Source organism: Ammospiza nelsoni, chromosome 5 (genome assembly GCF_027579445.1).
Source record: "Ammospiza nelsoni isolate bAmmNel1 chromosome 5, bAmmNel1.pri, whole genome shotgun sequence".
In the NCBI taxonomy this organism is placed as follows: domain Eukaryota; kingdom Metazoa; phylum Chordata; class Aves; order Passeriformes; family Passerellidae; genus Ammospiza; species Ammospiza nelsoni.
The window spans coordinates 36,219,609-36,237,964 of record NC_080637.1 but is presented as its reverse complement, the minus strand read 5'-3'; the positions used below and the strand labels follow the sequence as shown (position 1 = coordinate 36,237,964).

Here is an 18,356-nt window from a genome sequence, read left to right as displayed (position 1 = left end):
ACAATGCCCAAATTTGGCTTACTGGTTATCACTGTCCTTCAAATTACGTGATGGAAGACATTTACTTCACTATTTACACCTTTCTTAAGATGATAAAGAATTAACTAATGTTCCTAACCATCATAGCAGCATGACAGAAGTGAAATGGAGAACAGTAGCCACTGAAAAAGTCCATATCTACATTTTTACACTTTAAAAGAAGAGATGAGGTTGTTTAGTATTAGTGTGCAGGGATGTAAGATCCTGTTTTCATTACTTAGTAACCAAAAGTGGTTCATTTGTAATTCAAACAACACACAGATGTGTTCTGACTTAAAACCCACGGATAGAACAGGAAAGTTCATCTCTTCTTCTCTTTTCAGGGATCTCTGGTCTGTAGCAGGGCACCTTGCCCCCCACAAGAGCTTATCTGTTGCTTGTTAACCAGTCAGGTAACTGAAACAGGAATAGCTGTCTTGTGGTGAGTCCTTCTGGCATCACAGGCTCCAGCAACTCACAACTGACACCTTAATGTTGATGTGAGATCCAGAAGAGAAGTTAGATTTTCACTGACAGACACCTCACTTTACAAACTATATAAACTACACCAAACTCCCACAAGGCAGAAATCCTCTACACATTTCATGGAAATGTATGGGGGTTTTCCCATGAGAAGGGATGCCTGCTTCCCTATTACTCCCACTGAGACTGAGTGAAGGAATCTGTGTACGTTGTCATTATTTCAGTGGTAAGTTATATTTGACTCCTAATAAATACTGTATCTTTTGCTAGCTTTATTATAGGTACCTTGATGTCATGCACTGGCTTATGTCATGCTGTAATCTACTAGTAGTTCCTTTTAGTTTTATACTGTGTAGTAACTCTGATTAAGATCTTTTGTCTTTTATCTCCTGTCTGTTCAATAAATAATTAATTTTATTAAAATAGATCTGATCTGCCATCCTTAGTACTTGTGGGCCAGAATAATGTCTTAATTGAAACTGTTGCCAAAACCTGAGGCTAAAACAGGACTTGTCTGAAGCTCCCACTGGTCCTGTGACATGGCTATTACAGTGACCTGAGGAGGTCTTCATGGTGAGAGAAGGACGAGAATCTTGTTTGATGATCAGAAGGCTGGATTTATTGATATATGATATATAATACATTATAACTATACTAAAAAGAATAAAGAGAGAAGTTGCAGAGGCTAAGCTAAGAATAGAATAGAAAAGAATCCATCACAAAGTTCTGTGTCCAGGGAATCTTTCCCCGAGCTGCTCCTGTGATTGGCCCTTAACTGTACACATGGAATATGAACCAATCACAGGTGCATCCTATTGCATTCCACAGCAGCTGATTATCATTGTTTACATTCTCTTCTGGGGCCTTTGCATTCAGAATGGTACATCAGTCTCTACTTCTTCCTCATTCACAAAGACAGACAAATGCAAACTTCATTAACCCATGGGTTACTGAATGGATGCTGGCTTAGCCTAATTCAGTGCAACAGCTTGCACTCCTCACTGCAAACATCAGAACTGATCAGAGTGATTGTGACAGAAGATTAATTGTACAAATAGTGAAAAATGCATTAAAGCTAAAATTACCCCAAAATCATATGACATCAGCATCAGTGAAATGCATTTACCCTAAGTTTTCTAGGGGTATTAAGGTGATTAATTAAGGTACTTTGTTTCCATGTAAATGACAGCAATAAATAGCAATGGGTATGTTTCTAAAGAAGTTAAAAATCAGAGCAAAGGAAAGTGGCTATGACTAGCTGGGGCCTTCCAATAGGTCTGGTATCATCTCACAGAACATGTGCACATAACTGTGTCCCATGCAATACTATCATCTCCCACTGTTCAGTGCTGCATGTCAGCACAAGAACAGTGTCACCACAGCCCTATTAACAGAACCAGCACTCCTTTTTCTGCTGAAGGCAAAATCAGCTGTCTCAAATTAAAGCAGCTCTCTCATATATTCATGTTTACATCATCCTGTTTAACTTTGCCCCAAGCAAGCATACATCCACAGGCAACTTTGCCAGCAAAAATGTATATGTGGCAACCTGTAGCTGATGTATGGTAAAAGTAGCTGGGAGGTAGCTGTGCCTGCACCCACAGAGATGTTTGTAAAAACAGCCTCATGTCTATTGGTAAGTTACACTTGGAGCCATCGTGGTGTGTATTTGAGTATTAACCCCTGTTATTACTTGTCAGGACTTTACATATTGCAGCTCTCCATGCATTCTTTCCTGAACTTCAGAAATACATGTTTACTCAACCTATCCAAAGGAAGTAGTCTGAAAATGCTAATCCTCTCAGAAACATGTTTTTCTTTCAGAATAGATGCAGTGAAGGTTAAAGGGGTTAACAAGGCTGATTATTAAGCTCAGGCAGGCATTGAATGGTAATTTTGTTAATTTTTTAGGCTGAACCACAATGCTGCTATATCTAAGGAGTGTGAATAATGTATTTCTTCACACATGAAAGCTCCACAGGGATGAGCTCAGTTAAATTAAGGTAGAAGCAAACATCTTTATTTTCAGCCAACAGTAGCTTCTCTTGTACAACATTCTGCTCTTGACTGAATCTCAGTAACTTTACATTCTCGAACTACAAGGGAAATTTCAACATGGTTATATGGTTTCTACTCTGTATTCTTCTGAACATCAGCATGGAAGTTTCAAGGGTTTTCATTTTTCCAGTACAGGAGCAGCATATATCCCAATTTAAGACAGTGAAAATGATTGTTTTAAGATCACCATCAAGTCAGAAGTAAATACAGCCCTTCAAGCAATGTAATTTTAAAAAAAGACTAAAACTACTTAAATTCATTGATTACAACACTGCAAGACCTACTTTGAGGTCTAACCCCAGATCTTCAGTAGAAAGAAATAATGACTATTTTTTAACAACTGCAAGGATTAAAACATACCAATTCCTAAACCAGCACAACAAGATGTGTCCTTACAATCTCTTCTGCTTCTGATGCTATGTGTTTGCCTTGCTCCTTGTACAAACAAATTTCTTTCTCAGACTTCTTTTTTTTCCATTGCATTTTGCCCTGAAAAAGTGATCATAAGCAATACCACCTAAAGCCCCTTGCACACTAAGTATTTCTGGTATTTTTGGTGTTTCTGGTATTTCAGGTATTGAAGCTCCTTGTCCTTCAGATGAAGGCTCTCTCATCTTTAGACTGGAGAGCTGTATCATTTCTCTTGCTAATGAAATAAATTCCAGAGGCTGAGCTGAAGCCACAAGAGGAAAGTGTGTTGCAGTATCTTAACACTGTCCCAAACACCTCGCAGACAGGTCATCAGGCTCGCATTCTGCATTGGCACATACAGGGCTGAGGTATAAACCAAAGCACAGCAAACTGCTGGAATCTCAGCACTACTGCTTGAAATGGTGTTGAAGAGCAGTTGTGCTGGAAAAGAAAAGGAGCAGTCATTTTCCTGTTTTTTTCCTGACAACATTGAAAGGCATCTTTTGCAAGGACCCCATACTCTACGATTGCCATTTATGTACTCATTTGATATAGGTATCCTTCCTACTACCTGTAGTGCTGGACCCTAAGAGGGCCCACTCACACTTCAGAATCTCATGTTAAGAGGCTCTTCACAGCACAGTGGCTGCTGCCAGCTGCACTTCAGAGGCTCCTAAATCCCCCTGCAGGAAGCATAACTAAGCATCTGGTTCTGCTCTATGAGCCAAGCATCCACAAATGAAGCAATACCTAAGTCACTTTAAAAATTCCAGTCTTCACAGCCTCTCAGCTGACTTCCACTTTCATGAATAGAGGCTAGTGTTGTAGATCACACATAAATTGGGATTTTTCACTAATTCCAGAAGAAAATCTGCAGCACTATAGCTGGAAATCTAAGTACTGTTTTTCAAACAGTACTGAAAATACAAGAAGAACTCTGCTCTTGCACCAAGAATGACCATTATTTTACTTGGTGAACAGTGGCAAATTATTTGCACAGTAAAGAGTATATAATTACAAAATGCCAACAGTATCTGATATCACGATTACTTCACTTTCGTATCATGAAGAGTAGATGGTAATTCATTTCTGGACCTACCAGATTGAATGTAATTACTAAAAACCACAGCAATTGTAAGCATATGCCAGTAAAACACAGATGTTACTGTATTACCTGACATTTCATCCAAAACCAAGTATTACAAGTAAAACATTTCAAAAGGACATCTAAAAAGTCATAGATTATTAATGTGGCTAAAAAAGTTATGAATGTTAGGATTTCTTCAGTATTATTAATAGCACATTCTCTCTTATAGTTATTTCAGCTTTAATTGCAGTAAATGCCAGGGAATCAAAAACCTCCCTTATATGATTTACTGATTGTGCATTTATGTGGTATTTAATATCATATTTTAATTTGATACTCACTTAATTTTCACTTGATTAAAATCTTGAGACACAAACCTAATTTCACTGTCTCTACTGCTTTGAAAAATTTCTGTCATCTTCCAGAATAAAGTTTCTGGGCGGGAGGATGGGTGGTAATGTTGCAAATTAACCTTTATTTTTACTGTCACAGTGACACTCAAATTGTTTCTATATATAAAATATCTCTGAGCTCTCTGGAACTCTGTTTTTGCACTCTGGCTATTCAAACCCACCAAAACCAGGCTTTCTGCAACCATCAGTCAATTACATGGTCTTGTTTCAGAAAAGGGAATGGCAAACCCAACATTATTTGCTGATAAGGAATCGAACAGGCAAGGATACACAGAGTTTCTGTATCTGTCACCAACTTTCCTCACCAGTTTTCAGAAAAGTCTGGAGAAAGAGGACAGTGAGTTTCCCCTTCTTTGTGAGGAAGCAAGGTCTGAGGGAATCTTACAGGTTCTGAGGAGGCTGTTTGCAACAAATTCACAAACAGCTGTTAAGGGCATCAAATTGAGCAAAACACTTGATTGATGACAAAGAATACAAACTAGTACCTCTTAGATATGCTCTATGCATATATTTTGTACTTATCTTGCCCTTTGCACTTGAGCTAGTTATTGCCTCTGAAGTGCTGAAAGAGGCAGAAGCATGACTCAAACACCATGCTAATTAAATTCTGATTGTGGAATCATTGGTTTCTTAGTAAAAAAGCAGGAAAAAGAGCCCTTGCTTTACTTTCAGGTTTCAGTCTGAGTTAGCTTAAACCGAGTAAAGGTGCTGTGGGATAGTTCTGATTCAACAGGATTTGAACATTCCTGAGAACACTGACAAACCCTATGAATGCTGTTCATTGTGTGAAAAACAAGCTGATTTTATGTTTACTGAGCTGCTATTACTAGTGGTGTTTGTAATGTTGTTTCAATGTAAGTAGATAGGAAATAAGTTTTGTACATATATTAGTTACATGCAGGATGTGAGACTGTTCTGAGAAAACTGGGAAATTCTGGGGCGCAGGACAGAACAAATCCTACAATCTTAAAAAATAAATAAAAGTGTGTCTCTATCTTCTTTGCCAGTTGTGCCCCTATTTATGAGCTGACTGTCAATCTCTATTCTGTAATTACATTATTTGCTGCAGCCATTCTTCAAAACTGTGCAGTTCCTTTGAGAAACACATTGCTTTAACTTAGTAGCTATTCTCCTCTGCCCTGCTGTGGTGCTTTTATCATAATACTCATGATAGGCTGGCAACCACAATCTTCTGCTACCAAAAATGGCTCCATTGAAAGGCTAAGATGAATCTTCAGACAGTTCCTTAAATTTATTCCTTTTCTCTCTTGCTACTCTTAGTAAAGCAGTAAGCTTGTGTTTTGTTTTTCTTTTCTGATGCCTCCTTTCTTAATCCTATTGGAAAGACACAGGCAGGTAGCTTTGCAGGGTGACAGCTTTTTAAACAGTGAATAATCTACTGCTGTGCATGCTAATAGGTAATGCTAGGTTTGATTAACTAATTTTGCAAATGAATATCTAAGTAAATTACTTTTGCAGACTGTTTCCAATGATTCTTTCTCTATAATTGCCTCTTTAAATAGCTTCATACTGATTGTTGCTGCTTATGATAAGAATTCATATAAAACCCTGGGGTATGTATTTCACAGTAAATATATCTGGTGTCACCTTACACAAGAAAACCTTCCACCTCACACACACCTTACTTAAAGGTATCCAGTAACAGTTTCAAGCTACTATTTTTCCAGATGTTTCAAAGTCATATAGGAAAGTAATTTCCTTTCCTGGTTGGTTTTAAAAGACACTTGGACACTTATGTTACTGAGTATGCCCATACAGGATTTTTAAAGATTACAAAGACAGACAGACAGAGATAAGTTAATTGCAAACAAACACTGATAAGTCCAAGAAATCTCTGAAAAATCCTGCTTACTTGTATGGCTAGAGAGATCTGATTCTTTTGACAAGCTAATACAAGACTGTGACTAAAAATGAGAGACTTTTTCTCTTATTTTTTTCTTTTCTATTTGAAAGTATAATATTCTCTTTAAAACCAAAATATTACGTCACTTATAAATGTATACAGTGTAAATATTTCACATAACCAGAAAATCCACTATTCTTTCTAAAGAAGTCGTGATCTTAACCTATACTCCCCACCGACCTCATTGTCCACAGATCACTACTTAAATATTTGAAATTTCAGTTATTTCATATTTCTTAGATGCTTGCCTTTAAAAGATAAACTTCATACACAATCCATGGCCCATGTTCCTTTACCTCAGCTGAATAAACCTGTGTCTTGGCAGCCTAACTTACACATTTGTTGTCAAACCACTACAGTGCTGCTTATGCTAAAGGCATCAACTGTAATATTATCTGCCCTCTGAAATCTTATACAAGCTTTTCCATGTATTCCTGAATCACATTAGTTTTCAAGTCTTCACCCTTAAATATTTTGTAACATTTCCCTCCAAAACATCTCCTTCCTTATTTCTCAGTCCTTCTGTCTCTAACTCCCATCACTTCTTTAAATGTTTAGCACCTTCTGCTCTCTTACCTCAACACAGGTTTCATGTTTGTCTGACAACAAGGTGTTCGCTCATCTTTCTTCCTTTAAATCATCCTTAAAACTTGCCTTCTCATCTTCTAGCACAGAATTATCCAACAGTAATTGACCGGGAGTGGGCAGAATCCCCTTCACCCACTCATATATGCAAAGTCAAATAATTTGTTCTGAAACCCCACAGACATTTTTAAATGACAGCCAGCAACCTCTGCTTCCTCCAGTAACAAACTTTGCAGAAGAGGGCACAGCAGAGAAGGCAGGCAGGAAAGGAAGAGCTGCACTGCCTGTCAGTAGGAGAGCTGTGAGATACATGTCAGCTCCACTTACCGGTTCCTATTGCTGGAAATCCAGTCTGAGATTAACGTTGCAGCCTGCTGGTGACAGTGTTTGTTCCCGAAGCTGCAGGCCAACATGATGACTTCCCGACGCAGCTCTCTGGCCAAATTAAAGAAAGCAAGAAGGCTGCTTTAACAAATGTGTTTGAGTGTTTGAAAAAAATACTTCTTATAACAAGTGACAGCAACCAGTAGTTGGGCAACATATCAAAGACAATCTGGCTTTAGAAATCTCAGCGTCAGTTTAATGCCTGCAACAACTAAAGAAAGGTCATGGATCAAAACCAGCCTCCATTTACACTTAGGCACTCTTCCCGACCTCTGTGGACACATAAGTACAAGTTCTTAGAAATCCTCAGCAATCAGATATTAAGCTGGGGCTTAGGAAATCATGTTCTCCCAACTTAAGAAAGAAGAATTCATCTTACAGCATGTTTGTACTTTCCCTGCAACCCAGAATGGAAAAAGACAGAGGGGTGACAGAGCTAAGGAATTACAATTGATTATGCTAAACATTACTAATTTTTAGGAGGGTGCATTTCTATAATTATATTTCTCAAATAATCAATAAAAAGGTAAATATAACAGTACTCATGTTGGTATGATGCTTGAACAAGTGATTTGTTTAAATTGTTTGTTGGCCATCCAAGCTTCAGATACATTGATGCCACTTGTCTTAAAATATATTCCTGAGGAGAAAAAGAAAAGTACATTTAACGTTAAAAATAATTTATTTTACTTGAAACTGAAATACTGCTGACTAGTGAGGTCTGGTCTCTCTTTGGACCCTCAAATAATGTCCAACTCCAAAGACTTAGCAAAGCTACTTGTCCACTTACAATCTTCTTTCACTGCTATAGTAAGAAGCAGTATCTAGACGAGCTACTTGATTAGATGCCTAGTATAAGACAATTTATTGTTATAAAATCCATGAATTTATCCAAAAGTTTATCACATGCTACTTTGAACTCACAATGCACAGCTGAAAAATTACAAGGGTGTCAATAGCTTAATTTCTACTTTGTGGCCAATCTTGACTACACCTTACATGTTCACTTTTAAAAGAACTCTGTTTTAATATCCATAACCGTGGTCAAAACATTATGTGAGTACAGTCAATTGACTTCAGAATATGCAACAATGTGGCTGCAAATAAGCTCTGTAAACTTAATGACACTATGCTTTATGTTTAGGCTCCTGGTATGCTTAAGGAACAAAACAAGCACAAGATATATTTTAGCAACTTCTACTTTTCACACAGACAACATATTTACATATTCTGACCAGTTTTGAAGAAAACCATTGTCTGTGTATTCAGTGTAATCTTTTTCCAGTGGAATTCACCAATTTGAAAAAGAGAACTAAGATATACAGAACTGCATAGGAGAGCATCTATTTTATTATTACAGATGCATAGGCATGTATATATGTCAACACAAAAGAAGATTCATACTGCAGCTTTCTCTAGCAGATATGTTATTCTGTGACTAAAAAGACTTTTTATTTTCTCTGCTATCACCTCAGCTTTCAAAACTCCCATCAGTAGTGATAAAACATAACCCAGCTGTGAATTTTACTGGTTTTATTTATTAAAATTGTGTTTTCTTTATACAACCAGGTTTAAAAGTGAAATAGCAATGGCAGACTCCCAAGAATTTTTCTTTACAGTTAATAGCAGACTAAATATGAAAATTATTTCAACTGCATTTTACATTAAGGCTCTGGTTTATATGTAGGCCTTAGCATATGTTTTACAAAAATAATCTTCCATGTCATCAGGTAACTCTGTGTATATGTATGCGGTGTGTGCATGTGTGTTTATCTATATATCTACATTTGTATTAACATCTACATATATACATACAGTCACTTCTAATTTTCTTCTCTCTAAGCATGGTGTCTATGGTCACATACACACAAATATGCATTTAAGAAGCAAAAAGCATCCTTAGGCATTTCAGGCTTTAAAAAGCTCCTTCATTTGAAGGCTTTACAACATTACATAAAGCTACCGTATGCTGGCTGTTGAAAATATGTAGACTACATAAAATTCATAGTGAATAAAAACCCCAAGAGTTCATAATTGTCACTGGCTGCAGCCAAATCTGTGTACTTCATAAACCATGCTTCATTGTAGCTACAGCTAAATGTTAAAATATTTGCCATGTCTATCTTAATTATCTACTATGAGCTGTTACTGCTGTCCCTTTGGACACAATTATGAATGGGCTTTTGACTCAACGGTGATCTAATTCTTGTTAATTAAGGTAACTGCATTGAATTCACCATGGATTTTGGGATGAAATAATGACTGCAAATGTTTGCTTCAGTTGCATGTATTCTGCTCAGTTGTGCCTACATTTGCTGTTCTTGCTGATCTTGGGCATCCACCTAAATATCACCATGGGGCTCCTCGAAAGAGAAAATCTGGCAATAGAATACTTTGACTCTTCTAAGTGAAATACTTTATTTGTCATAACATTTTACACAAGGGATAATTACCTTTCCTTCTTCTAGTCATATATGCCTCAAACAACAGTTATCACTGTTCAATTGCAAATGAACCAAAGCTTGATAATCGCTATGTTTAAATAAAAAGTAATTAAGATGAAAGTTAATATCCCTAGGTCATTAACAGTATCTCCCTGGGGAACAGTTCAAATCTTGGCAATAAAATGAGAGAATAAGAGGCAAAAGGAAGAAAGGCAGGAAGGACAGACAGACGGAGAGAGTAAGTGGAAGAAAGACAGGAAGAACTGGAGGAAGAAAGAAAGGAAGACTGTATCTCTTACATTGAAGATATTGTAGTTTTCTGTACGGTCCAACAATTTATCTAGAGGATAAAGAGCTCGGCTGGCAGCATGCCAAGGCAGAAAATCCTTTTCCTCTGAAAGGTACCTCATAATCTCCAAAGGAATATTCTGAGGCAAATAACCAGCTCTGCACAATAAAAGAAGTTAGTACTAAATTGGTTTTCAGAAAATGGAGCATAAACAATTTCTTTTTTCTCAAATGAAATTAAAATGAAGAAAAACATAATAAACTCATCACATTTTAATGACATAAAAATCAACCTTATAAAATACCAGCAAATTGCAGTCTCTCCCAACACAGAGAAGCATACTGACTTGATGAAGTAAGGTATGAACACACATGAAAGAAAACCAGACAAGCTATCCCTACTTTGAACCAATTCCTGTGGCTATGAAAGACATGAATGAAAAGTAATTGCCTTTAAGGAAAAGAAATCAAAAAATATCCAAAACAAAAGGAAGGTGCTACATTGTTGATTTGTCAGACAGAAAGCTGTCTGCATAAAATCAACAACCAAAGGCATTTTGCTTGAGAAAACATTTCTACTGACCATCAGCAATTGAAAATAACTGGGGCTGAAGAAAAAGCTTTAGTGTTATTCTCCTCAGTCTTTTCTCTCTCCTCTAGAACTTCCTTGTCTTCTATCCACCTTAAGTCACTTTGGAAGGACTTATCCAGTGACATCACTTTGGTTCAGGATGTTCCAGCACTTTGCATACAAATTACGGATTTTTTTTTTAGGTGTTTATAAATAAACCAGCTAAAATTTTGTCCCATTTTTGCAATCATAAAAGACCTCCCCCTGCATGGGAAAGAGTGTACAGGGGGATACAGGAAGGGTTCTGAAATAATAGCATTACATGTAAAATGCAATACAGACACAAGAATTTGAAAGGTACTTTAAAAAGCCAATACAGAAAATGCCTAGCTTTAGCTTTTGCTCTCACTTTTTTTTTTCAGAACAGCACTTTTTTCTTAATTATCCAGACTGCAGAAACAAAGTGCAACCCTGTGGGTGTGAACCTTCCAGAAACAAGTTGTCTATTCTTCTCCTAATGCAGGTGTTTAAATCCAAAAGGAGTTAACTGTCTGCCTAGAGAGGAGATATTGATTCTCTTTTCATTAAATAGTTAAAATCAGCAAGGTAGATTCCACAAAGTTCAATTTATTAGGCTACAGTATAATATAGCTTCATAGACTAGGTTTTCTCCTTCACTGCACATGTTCCCTTAATTTCCATCAATGTGGAAGAAATGCAAGCATATAGCAAACAAATAATATTACACACATTAGTACAGAAATTAACCATTTCATACATGTTAATATAATTTTTTATCTCTGCTGTAATAACATGTAAAAACTGCCTCACTGCTTGAAATAGTTTGTTTCCTTGCAATGTGCACCACATCTTGCAGACCTTCATTTTTTACACTCTCTGTTGGAAGAATTACACTCTGTTCCCTTCATGTTCTCAGGAAAAAAGTGAGTGAGTTCATGTAACAGATTTCAAAAGTATCTATCCCACCCTCCAGTCTGCTTTATGTCATTTTTGTCCACATTTTATCAGCTCTGTTTTCAACTCTGGTTCCAGCACATACTCAAGCACGAAAAACAAGATCACTTAAGGCGCCCACTGTGCCAAGTGAGGAACTGAGCAGATATGAAATGAAAATGGTAAAGCATCTAGAGTAGGCAGTGGACAAAGTCCAATGCATCTGAAGATAGAAGGCTACTCCATTTTATAGGTCTTGTTTCTGAATCAGTAGAGTATCATTAAGAAGAGTTCTATGTCTTAATACTTTGTAAAGATTTCTAAACATAATTAATGGAGCCAGAAGCGTATTGGACTGACTGCATTTAAAAATCTTGGAGGTAATGTTAGCAAAGAGGTACACTAGCCTAAAGTGGAATATACATCATAAGTTTCTAACAGAATTTCTGATTATTTTTACTGATAATGTGGTTTAATTAAAAAGTGTGGAGTAAGGAACAAGAGAAATAGCTCTAGGAAACATGCTGCTTAGGGAATAAATAGATTGATGTTTATTATAGCTGCACTAATGGACATTTCAGTTCATGTTTTGAAATTAAATTTACCTACACTAAGTACAGAAAGGAAATCAACACTGCGAAACAAACAGATAATTTCTTTTTAAGCTTAACTTCTCCATAAAGACATGAGTGAAGTCAGAGATTGATCTCTTATTCCTGAGCTCAGAGTTTCCTGGTGAGTTTCAAAATCATGATTCTTGGATGACAATAGTCACCCATAATCTTCACAACACCTGTTACTCTCATCTCTCACTCACTTATAACTTCCAAATTTATCAGACTATTCAATTATGTCTGTCTCACCCCATGACTCTCACTTTTCCTATTGTTTCCGTGAGACTACTGCGCAACTTACACGAACAGACTGTGGCAAAGTTAGCTTTTTTTCCTGTTTATTCCTGACCCTCCTTTCCTTTCTGGGTATGACCCTAGAAGAGCTCATGCCCAGTGTCATCAGGATCACCCTCTCAACCCCACATCAACCAATTGGTCCTAAGAGAAGGGATGGGGATGAAGGGAGATGAACGATTCTTGGGGATGAAGGAAGATTGTTGTCATTATTAAATAAATGACAACAAATTCATCGCTTCAGATAATGGTTTAGAGGAAAAGTGGTGATGGCTGCTCAACTGATGTTAAACTCTTGAGTCAGCACATGCTGGGCAGTCCAGATGCTAAGATGAACCTTTGAGAGAACTTTAGCAGAGACATTCCTCAAATCCTTTGACAGTGGCAGTTAAGACAGCAACTTTCCTGAAGAAAACGTAAGTGCTTCAGGAACATCGCCTTGGCAGAATGTTCTTTGTACTTTCCACTATTTTATTTCATGGATGCCCACAGAAAATCATGATAGCCCTATTCTTTTACCCTAGTCATTAAGCCACGTTTATGAACTTTTTACTCCATATACACTGCACTCCTAGACTATTTGGCATTAAATAGCTTCTGTCAAGAGGTAGTACGTACATTTATTGTTTCACCTTTTTCATAAAAAGTGGTATATAATGTGTATGTTATAAATTATTAACTATATACTACAGTTTTCATAACTTGAGGAGTATTTTCATTCAAAAAAAAAAATCTAAAAAACCAAAAAGGAAAGATTTTAGTAAGGGTAAGGCCAAAACACTAAGGCTGCTAATTTTTACATTCATAGTTGAGAAAATAGGATATAAAGAAAAACTCTCACCCTAAACTATAAAAGGTATAAACTGTGTATAAGAAGTCCAAAAATTCAGATCACAGATCTAGGACCTGTGGGAAGCATCCCAGGAGGTAACATGACTACCATGACAACCAGGTCAGCAGAAGACAGAACCTCGATAAAGCAGTGTGACTGTGTGGTCACAGAATATTAGAGCTATGCTCTAATATTCTGCATCTTCACAAAGCACAACAACTGGTTTCTTAAATTCTGTATTTTAGTACAGCCTCAGTCTCAGTCTACACTAAAAGCTTGTCCAGTCCTAAGAGAAACTTCAAGACTCCTCTTTCCCAGGGAATACTGCATTCAGCAAGATGCACTGGGCTCACTTGAACAGTGGCAAACCAGACAAACGATGCTGGCATGATTCTAGGATTCTCCTTCACTAACCTCAAAAAACTAGGTTCAAAGATGGTTATATAGGATCTGGTCAGCAAAAGCATTTCTGGAGTAGGACAATAACCAAAATGAGGGGAAAAGGCAGAACAGAAAATGAACCTGTTCTATGCTTCTCTGTGAAATCTGTTTGAAAAACACCGATCTGTGGAAATGTTAAACAGAAATGTTTCACAATCATTTTAGCAATAATAAAAAACCTAAAAATATCAACCTTCCCATCAAAAGCAAAGCTGTAAAATAATTTCCCTGACACATAATTGCCTAGAAATATTCACTCAATAGTACTACAGAGTGTAAGGCTAGTACATACTGTACACATGCAGCTTGACTTATTACTCTCTCTTTCAAGAAAGTCGCTGGAAGGTCAATGATAGAAATCCTTATTTTTCTTGTGTCTTTTTAGCCATCAATCATATTGCTATCTTTAAGTCCAGCAAAATTACTATCAGATATTGCCTGTCAAAGTCCAAATGCGTAAGCGACAGGGCTAAGAGAGAAGGTTCTTTTCTAGCCTAGCCATCTTGGAGGAAAATCGAAATATTGTCTGTCATTAGGGGAAGAACTGATTATGAGCTATACTGAAACGAGGTGACAAGCATAAATGTCACAGAAATGCTGTGATGTCCAATCTTATGTCTAGTCTGAAACAGGCTCAGTTTTTTGTAGGTATGTCTACAGTAGCCAACTGGGAATCTTAGCAAGCATGTATTTCTTCCTTTAAAAAATTACATAGAGGAAGAATCTGGGATAATTTTGGCAAGCATTTTAACAGATAAATTAGTTAATCAAACAGTGTTTGTGGAGAGTTTAGTTCAAGCATGGCTTAAAGAAAAAGGCCATGAAGGCATACACTTGAGAGAAAAGTAAAAGGTAGTTGTAAAGCAGTTCCAAAAGCAGTTCCCAGGCTTGATTTCTATAAACAATTAGGCTCTCTCATGCATCACTTTATAAACAATAAGGTTCTCAGGCAGTCTTCCCATAACAAGCAAAACACCCTCTCTAGGAAAAGATGGCACCCTGGGAACAGATATGGAAGTTTTGGGAACCTTTCATATCACAGTGGGAACGCTAGTTCTGTTTTTAATAAACAATCATAGGTATTGTAAAACAAAAGGAGTGGTTAGAGTTTTCTCTGTTAACCTATCGTGAGCTTGGATTTTGCAATATGCATGAAGTTAATTAACACTGTTATATAAAGTGACTGATCGATCAATAAATCGGAGTTCGATGCATCAACTGGATGGTCATCTCCCCTTCACTTCAATAAGTGTTGATACCTAAACAGTGGCTGAAAGCATACTGATGTTCAGGTAAAACACTTCTCAAGGGCAAGGTTAAAAAGTTTACAAAATTTCATCTATAGTGCCTGGAATTAAAAGAGCCTTAAGAACTCATCTAGTGTCTTCCTACCCAAAGCAGATTCATACCAGTGCCATTCCTGACAGATTTTTATTTTTTTATATAGACCTCTAGCAATGGATATCCTAGGAACACTACTATTTCAGTACTGTTCTGTCATGAGGAGATAAGAATATCATAGCTCTGCTCTTTTGCCCTGTAAATATTCATAGAAGAGTACCAACAGATCTATTTCATGTTATATATAAAATTATTTGTGGTTTACATATCTTCAGTATAAACTATGAAAAGCAGACATCCCTCTTAACAGTATTTCAGATTAGAGAGTTTTGATCTGACATCATGGGTCATGCAGAAAGCAGCCTAGACTAAAAACAGCCTCTACAAGCCCTCTCTAATCCAACTTTCCCCATACTGAGTCATTTGAAACACATGACTACAAAAGCAAAATTTAACCAAAAAGATCACATTTTGATATGCTTCATTGCTTTATCAATTTCTACGTAACTGTCCTAACTCCATCAGTTTACCACCACGTGAATCATTCTGTAGCCACCACAACACACAAGAACATGTGTTAGAAACACGGCACCACATGAGTTTTGTCTTGCTATCTAAGTTCCTGATTTCACAGTTGCCTGCCAAACTGAACAGGAGAACAGGAGAACAGGAACGTGGACTGGCAAAAAGATCTGGTTTAGTTATTAGACAGATTACCTCTATATAAACATCCTGGTTCAGCAGGTTTTTCATGCCAAAGGAGACTGCTGATGAACTGTATTGAAAATGTGGTCTATCATTTTTATGGAAGGACAGAGGTGGAAAAAGATTTTCCAGAACTTATATTTAAGTATTATGTGGTTTATGATATCATATCATATACTATCATAAGCACCAGTGCTTAGCAAGGTACTATCCTGCTTACACTGAAGAAGTTGCTACAGTAGCCATTGCTAAAGAGAAAAGTGGTAATGAAGAGAAAAAGAAAGTACTGAACATGGTAGTGGCATATCCCTCACAAATAATTCCCAATAAAAATTTCATGGCAATCAAAAATAATCTTTAAATTACATGAGGTTTTAATGAGTCAGATAAAAGCAGAAGATCTAGATTATATTATGAAACATCAGTGTGTACTCAACTGCATTCTGACCTTGATTTGTTCTTTACACTGAGCCACTGAACTTATGGACAGATCCCAGCACATTCATTTTCCCCTTAGGGACAAAGTACCAAATGGTAGTGTAATTGCCAAGGGAAAATTATTACTCTGTTCTGAATTATTTCTATCATAAATCCAGCAGCAGTCAAACAGACTCTGTCACAAAAACGACAGGGTTGCCATACAGTGATGAGAGTCCCACATACAAGGGCACCATAAATCCTTTAGTCCCACCACCCAAGAAAGACATTATAAGTCATGTGTTTAAATCAAAATTAGAAAATCCAAGCTGGCAGCAAACTGGTCTGCATTACAGAAACAATGGAAATGAGGTGATTTACTTGCTGCTGGTTTAAAACTCACCCTGCCTTGTCTTGTTTCTCAGAAATGTGTAAAACATGACTAGCTTTTTGTCTGGGTAATTTTGAAGGGGTAAAATGCAGCTCTTCAGAACACAGATGTGCAACTCAGATTAACATCAGTTCTGTTTCTGTGCATGTGCAATATATGAATAATTAGACTATACTCATTAACTCCTAGAGACAGTTTAAAGCAAGTTAGGATTCTTAACAGTTGATTCATTCTTTTATCTTAACAGTCAGGCATGTGGAATAGAATAACTCAGAGAAACTTGGCACCAATGAACATCCACATATAACTTTATCTGCCTTTTTCATTTTTTCAGGACCTATCAAGGACTAGTGTCTCTACCAATGTATTCAGGATATTCTTGTCCACAGTACTTTAACAGCAATTCCTTGATAGCTGAGTAAGAACATGTACGTTGAACCTTGACATGTCAAAAAAGCTTTGGGCAAGGCAACTCATAGAGCTGGGAAATTAACTCTTGTAGTCACAGACATCCCCTTCAACTCCAGCAGGGCTAGAAGTCAACGAATTAAAAAACTTAAGATGACTGGTACCATGTTCAAACACAGAAGCTGCAGAAAGAATGTTTTATCATAGAAATGGACAATCTGTAAAAAAGGCCCTGTGATCTCCAGTATCAAAGAATAATCTGCCTCATACTTCCCTCCCAGGACTGAGCTGACTTTACATCAGGACCATGTAAGGACTTTATTTTTCTAAGATGCCAAAGTGACTTGATGGAGACATTATGATCTGTACCAGCTATGGACCTCCACGTAAACAGGAGAGGAATGCATATCTGCTCTTTGATGAATACAACAGCAATTTTTGGCTTACAAGATCATTTTAAGAACTACATTTAATTAGCATTCAATGTCTCCAACATTAAAAGATTCAGAGAGTAAGACAGTTTGAAGTGAAGCCTGCTTCTTATTATGCTTTCTCACATGCTAAATATTTAAGGACTCTTCAAGTGACATTCAACTCCCCACAAGTGCATTTGAAGCATCCTACAAAGAATAGTTCAAATTCAATGCAATTATCGGAGTATTATGTGGCTTAAATTATCTTGCACAGTTTTAGAGTTGCCACATAAGCAAAGACTAATATTAATTTCAATTACTCACCTCTGTTGAAAACAGAAGAAAACCTCAAATTTAAACCCCTCTATGCTTGTAAAAAAATTCCTTCAAATTGTAGTTCACAATCTCTCCTTTCCTCTTCTTCTCCATATGAAAGAAAAATGAATTTAAAAGGAGAAATACAAGAAGAAAAGGAATAATCTAGCTGCTAAAAATTAAGGCTATGCAATAAGGTATGTCATGTTTTTCATCATCATGAAACCATGATTTTTGAGAAGTATGTAATTCACAGGGTTACATTAAGTAAAGAAATTTGAATCTATTTCAGGGGCTAATAGACATCAATTTCAGATGACTCAATTATTATAAATGTTATTTATTTTCTTTCTCGGTGATTTTTGTTGGGAAGGGTAGAATGAAACAGCTCTTCTATTCATTAAGTTGTCAACAGGTGATGATATCTATGAGAGCATGTTTGAGCAGAATCAAAATTGAATTAGTTTATTACTATGCAGAATACTTTTTCAACACTCCCTGTCTGCCTGGTCTAATGTTTATAATTTGCATATCAGTCACCCAAGTGAAATATGTGTTTAAAAGC

At 36.8% G+C, this 18,356-nt stretch overlaps 1 protein-coding gene across 1 annotated transcript in view; it reads right to left on the bottom strand.

Moving 5' to 3' along the window:
• TRHDE (thyrotropin releasing hormone degrading enzyme) overlaps window positions 1-18,356 on the bottom strand; it is a 209,891-nt gene that overhangs the window by 21,023 nt on the left and 170,512 nt on the right. Inside the window, exons 13-15 of the mRNA XM_059472905.1 lie at window positions 10,107-10,254; window positions 7,906-8,003; window positions 7,307-7,414 (exon numbers count right to left, since the gene is read on the bottom strand). Coding sequence (XP_059328888.1) covers window positions 7,307-7,414; window positions 7,906-8,003; window positions 10,107-10,254 — 354 coding nt within the window. The remainder of the gene's footprint in view (window positions 1-7,306; window positions 7,415-7,905; window positions 8,004-10,106; window positions 10,255-18,356) is intronic.